This window comes from Benincasa hispida, chromosome 1 (assembly GCF_009727055.1).
Source record: "Benincasa hispida cultivar B227 chromosome 1, ASM972705v1, whole genome shotgun sequence".
NCBI classification, from domain to species: Eukaryota; Viridiplantae; Streptophyta; class Magnoliopsida; order Cucurbitales; family Cucurbitaceae; genus Benincasa; species Benincasa hispida.
Window position 1 is genome coordinate 28,931,958 of NC_052349.1, and position 6,048 is coordinate 28,938,005.

Here is a 6,048-nt window from a genome sequence, read left to right on the forward strand (position 1 = left end):
AATGGAGCAAGGTTGGTTTGAAGATTTCGGTGAGGAAGAAGAAGGGGCGAGTGACGATTTAATAGAGAGGAAGTCGTGTACCCGGTACACGACTTAAGGTAATCGTGTACCGGGTACACAGTTTCCTCTACATAACTGTCACGACAGACTGCACATGCCAGATAGACAGGGACTCGTGTACGCGTTACACGATTAAGGTGTACACGGTACACGATTAAGGTGTAATGGTATATCGGGTACACGATTTAAAAACCTATTTTTAGAAATACTTTCCCTCAAACCCTATTTTTGTCATTATACATTAAAAAAACATTATTTAAAAAAAATCGTTTTCATTCTTAATTTGGGATCCAAGGAAAGCATGAGCTTCAACCCTCGCCAGGAGTCGTTCTTTTGAAGATGGGCTTTAGGCCCGGCAAGAGTCATCGTTTTGAAATTGGGCTTCGAGGCCCAATAAGAGCAATCCCGTTCCAATCAATCTCAACAGCGAGAGAGCCCCTTTTCACTCTCCCGTAGCGACTGGCTCGTCACGTCCGAGAAGTGTGATCAAGAGAGAGACCAGAGTTTTCCGACGATGTTTCTGCGAGTGATCGGACGGCCATTATTGGCCAAAGTTAAGCAGACGACGGGGATCGTCGGTCTGGATGTTGTCCCCAATGCCCGAGAGGTCTTGATCGGCCTTTACAGTAAAACCCTAAAGGAGATCCAGGCCGTTCCCGAGGACGAAGGATACCGTAAAGCCGTCGAGAGCTTCACCCGCCACCGGTTGAAGGTCTGCCAGGAGGAAGAGGACTGGGAGAAGATCGAGCAGCGGCTAGGCTGTGGTCAGGTGGAGGAGCTAATCGAGGAGGCCCAGGACGAGCTCAAACTCATTGCTAAAATGATCGGTATGTGTATAATTTACTGCCACCAAAATTCTATGTTTATGCATTTGTGAAATTTTGATGTACAGTTGATTTTCATTTCATTTTCTCTTCCTGTCTGGTTGGGAGGGGATGTAAGAATTGGAAAGGGAGGGCATCAGGATTTGTACCTCATATTTAGCGTTGAAATGAAGAAAGAACATTTTTCCTCATCTCGTTGAGGATAGAGATTGGCGACTTTCAAGTATTGAGAGTCAAAGAATGGAATTTGCATCTTGTTGCATGAAAAACTTGCGCAATACCTATAGATTAGACTGTATTTTATCCTTCTTCGGTTCTTCAATTCTACCCTTTTCTTAGCTCGTCGAAAGACGGGGCTTATGGCACAGTAGCAATCTTTGATTGTCCTTTCGTCTTAACCTGAGCTATTAGGCTATCAAAATTGTCTGTGTATCTACTCATTTTACTGTAGGAGTGGTATAAAAATTTCTTCAACTTGTGAATCTCAGGTCCTTCGCTGGTCCTTAACCACCATTTAAGCAATTGGATCACAACTTGACCCATTAATATCTCTGAACTTTTGAAATTCATCTTGTGTTTTCACTAAGGTGGATGAAGGTGCCATATTGCAAACATTAAAACATAGTCAAGCTGGAGTTATTATCTAACCAAGAAGTTTGAAGTAGACAGAAATTGTATTAGTAGAGATTCACTGACACTTTATTTCTTTCTTTTCTCAACCTTGAGGAGGTTTGTTTGTTAATCTCTCTCGCCCCCGTTTTTCAGTTTGATTGAGAGTAATTACTAGTTTATCTAACTTCTCTGGTCCTGCTGCATTTAAACAATACTCGAATTATTTCAGATATGGACATTTATAGAATTCTGTCAGTCAGCGCAATTTGTTGTTGTCGTCGTCTTAGTGATTAGTTTACTTCAAATATGCAGAGTGGGATCCCTGGGGTGTTCCTGATGACTACGAATGCGAAGTAATCGAGAATGATGCTCCGGTACCGAAGCACGTTCCTCTTCACCGACCAGGCCCTCTCCCCGAAGAGTTTTACAAAACGCTGGAGGCCATCGGCAGTGATAGTGCAAAAAAAGTAGAGACAGCCGAGAAAGCACCTCAGGTGACAGAATAACCTCTTTTTTATCATTTGGAGGATTCGAGTTTCGGAATTGAGGAATCGAAAGCCGTTCTTTGTTTTTGGCCTTGATGTTATCTAATTATGTTTGTTCTCCAATAGAGTGCCTGTATGCAGGAATGATTGTTCACAAAGTGTGTACTTCAATAATCTTTACCCAATTCTGGAATTACATAAATGCACCGTTTCATTGCCTGGTTTAATTTTTACTTTGGCCATCAAACGCAGTCATGATTGGATTTTGAGAATGAGCAATTTTAATTTTAATTCTTTTACCATCTAGACACGAACTCTTTAATTTTTTGTCCCAAGTCGGGGGATAAAATGATAATCAAATCAATGGCAGAAGAAGATTTTGAGGATCATAATCAATTAAGATGGTACATTATCATGAGTAATGGCTGCAAGAGCAGCTTCCATTTTTTAGCACATGGAGCCCGCGCCCATCTCTCACAATTATTTCCCTCTCTACCACCTTTGTTACTAGCAATATGAAGTCATGGCATTCTCTGCAAATGCTTATGTTCTTCATTATTCGTACAACAGCTGTGGGTGGCAAATTAACAAGACCAAATGCAAGAGCCAATTTTTCACTATGATGGGATGAATTTTCATCTTCATGATACATAAACCCCCTACTCTTGAACTCAGCTCTGAGGAATTCTAACTTTTCTTGGATGTCATTGATTTGAGGATGTGTTCTCTCTCCTGTGACAAAGAGATGAATCTTGCTATGTAATTCTATCCAACTTTGGCCAGGACTCTTCCTCACTCCACGATCTCGCATCAGCTTACGAGTTTTTGCACTTAAATCTTGTCGGTTGTATCCATCGTACAAGTTGGCCAGCAGCAAATAGAAAGATGAATCGTTTGGGTTAAGTTGAAGTCCTCTTATTGCCACATCTTCTCCAAGCAGCATGTTCCCATGGAAATTGCAGGCTTTCAACAATGTCTTGTAGATTTTAGCATCTGCCTCATATGGCATGGATTCTACGATTTCCATTGCGTTCTCTAGTTGTCCAACGCGGCCTAGGAGATCAATTATACAAGCATAATGATCCAATTCTGGCTCTATTTTATGGGTTGCTTTCATAGAATGAAAGTAGTGCATTCCAAAATCAACCAAACCACCTTGACTGCAAGCTGAAAGTATTGATAGGAATGTGATTGAATCGGGCTCTAGGCCAGCTAATCTCATATTGTCAAAGGCAGCAAGAGCAGAGGAGATATGCCCGTTGAATGCTAATATAGATATCATTCCATTCCAAGAAACGACGTCTGGTTTGCTTATTTCTTCAAAAACTTTATTGGCATCCTTCAAGCATCCAACCTTGCCATATAAGTCCATCAAACTATTTTTTACTGAGCAGGTGTTGTCTAAGCCATACTTCAAAGAATAGCAATGAAGTTGTTTCCCGGTTTCAACTATACCTAGGCCTGTCAATGCAGATACCAAACTTGTCAAGCTAATTTCATCCATCTCAACATTGTCAGCACGCATGGAATCAATGATTTTTAGTGCCATTTCATGATCACCCATCTGATTCAATCTCGTGGCTAAGCTAGTATAAGTGATGGCATCCCGATGATTCATGGTGCTAATCACTCGGCAAGCATCATCCACCTTTGCAGATCGAGCATAAGCATCCACAAGAGCATTTCCAACAACAATATCATGGTGAGCCCTCATTTTTAGTATATATCCATGGAACATCGATGTTTGATTTTGTGATTTCGCTGAACTGCTGGCCCCAAGGATACTAGAAAGAGTAAAGGCATTTGGCTGCACTCCTGCTGCTTGCATATCCAAAAAATATCTATAACAATCTTGTTCACAACCATGCTCGGCAAGACCAGATATTAAAGAAGTCCAACAAATAACACTTGGGGAAGTTATTGTCCTAAACACTCTCAAGGCATCATCTATGAAGTTAGAACATTTCATGTACATATTAATTAGTGCACTCCCAGCACAAACGTCAGCCTCCAACCCAGCCAATATTACCTGCAAGTGAATTTGCTTACCTAATTTAAGCGACGGGATCGATGTGCAGGCACTTAACGCACTGGAATATGTGAAACTGTTTGGTAAAATTCCAGACATTCTCATCTCTTGGAATGCAGCAATAGCCTCCTTGACCTTCAAATTCTGATTGAAGAAGGAGATAATAGAGGTCCACAAAAACACGTCTTTCTCAGGTGTTTGATTTGCAACCTTCATTGCATCTTCTAACTCTTGGTATCTTGAATACACATCGACGAGCGCCGTCTTTAGAACTACGTTCAGATTGACTCCCAATGTTATCATGTGACAATGGAGTAACTTCCCATATTTCAAACCCAGAAAATTGGTTGTGGCTAAAAGTTTTGTAAAAGTGAACTCATTAGGAGTGACCCCAGAATTCATCATAGTGATATATAACTGAAGAGCCTCATCCCATTTCTGTGCTTGCACTAGTGAAGAAATCATCACGGTCCAAGTAACAGTATCGACATCGTCCATATTTCTGAAAACTTCATAAGCTTCCTCAGAGAAATCACACTTTGCATAAAGATTAATCAAGGTGCATCCCAGCACTGGCTTCGTCTCAAAGCCACCCTTTATAACATAGCCATGGACACAACTTCCAAGCTCCAGTTCTCCCGTTTCAGAGCACGATCGGATCAAATTCGAAAGTGTAAACTCATTTGGACAGTGACCCAATGTTAGCATCAAATCAAACAATTCAAAAGCCTCAATGTAGCTTCTGTTCCTGACATAAGCAGCCTGCATCGTGGTCCAGGACACCACATCTCTATCAGGCATTTCATCGAACAGGTTACGTGCCTGTTTGAGTCCAAATCGTTTAGCATAAAGAGCTAGTAAATTATTGCTCAGATACAGATTACCATGAAGACCGAGCTTGATAATCGGGCTATGAACACAAACGCCCTCTTTTAAGGATTTGGAATTGCAAATTGAAATAAGCTGAGAGCAGCTTTCTTCCAGACGATAGAGTTCATTTCTGTTGAGAAGTTTGGGGACTGCTCTACATAGCATGTTTTTCCTTGTAATGCTTTGATAGAACTTAGCATTTGGGATTTAAAAGAAAGAGGCTGAGAGGCTCAGTTGGGAAATGACCTGCAAATACTTGCATTCTACACATAGGTACAATTAACAATTGTCTAAAACTTTTCTAATTTTTTTAGATGAATAGCCTAACGAGGTGCAATTTACTTTTCAAGCTCTCTTACTATTAAGTTTTTTTTTTTTTTTTTTTTTTTTTTTTTTTTTTTAATATAATAATATTAATACTAAAACGGTTATAAACTTTCCAAACCATATTCCTTTCAAAATCCACATATCGAAGAAAAGTTATTTACAAAGTTTGAAAATTGTTTTCCTCACCGACAAAAGTAAGATTTCGTAGGAAGTTTTGAAGAAGAAAATAAGCTATATTTGATATATACAACACAATATATTTAGATATTTTTGAATTTCTATAAGTACGCTAAAATATATTTGATAAGTTCATGTACAAGACGATCTATATAATATACTATCTTATATATTGAATAATATAAAGATATATATTAGTGAAACTAAAAGAAAATTGATATTAGAACTGAATGCATGCCGTCATTATATATTTATATTGGTTGATTTTCTGAGATTAGTGATTTAATCCGTTGTCACTTTTTTACATTAATAGAAACTCAAGTAATTTTTTTCATATTTTGTTGACAATATATATATGGAGTGGTGGAATCGAACCTCTGACTCCGAGATATAATACAAGTGTCAACTGAGTTGTGCTAAATTTTTTTTTGCATATATATTTTTTTTCATATTAGCCAAGTACAAGTCTTGATCTTAAATTAGTGTAATTTGAAATATGTTAAATTACAAATTTAACTTATGAACTTTTAATCTCGTATCCATTTGTTCGATGAATTTTTAATTTGGTTTTTAATAGGTATTTGAACATTAAAAATGTCTATTAGACATGTTTTTCTTATTTTGTATATATATATGTACACACATTTACTTCACGTAAATAATA

At 38.5% G+C, this 6,048-nt stretch overlaps 2 protein-coding genes across 2 annotated transcripts; one reads left to right on the plus strand and one right to left on the minus strand.

Annotated features, from left to right (window-relative positions):
* The first annotated feature begins 480 nt into the window (after window positions 1-480).
* On the plus strand, window positions 481-2,208 carry LOC120067478 (probable NADH dehydrogenase [ubiquinone] 1 alpha subcomplex subunit 5, mitochondrial). Its single transcript, XM_039019035.1, has 2 exons — window positions 481-887; window positions 1,809-2,208. The coding sequence occupies exons 1-2, from the start codon at window positions 575-577 to the stop codon at window positions 2,000-2,002; spliced, it is 507 nt and encodes a 168-aa protein (XP_038874963.1). The 5' UTR covers window positions 481-574; the 3' UTR covers window positions 2,003-2,208.
* Window positions 2,209-2,280: 72 nt separating this feature from the next.
* On the minus strand, window positions 2,281-5,407 carry LOC120067471 (pentatricopeptide repeat-containing protein At5g52850, chloroplastic). Its single transcript, XM_039019030.1, has one exon. It carries the CDS (start codon window positions 5,043-5,045, stop codon window positions 2,394-2,396), a length of 2,652 nt encoding a protein of 883 aa, XP_038874958.1. The 5' UTR covers window positions 5,046-5,407; the 3' UTR covers window positions 2,281-2,393.
* Between the last annotated feature and the right edge of the window lie 641 nt (window positions 5,408-6,048).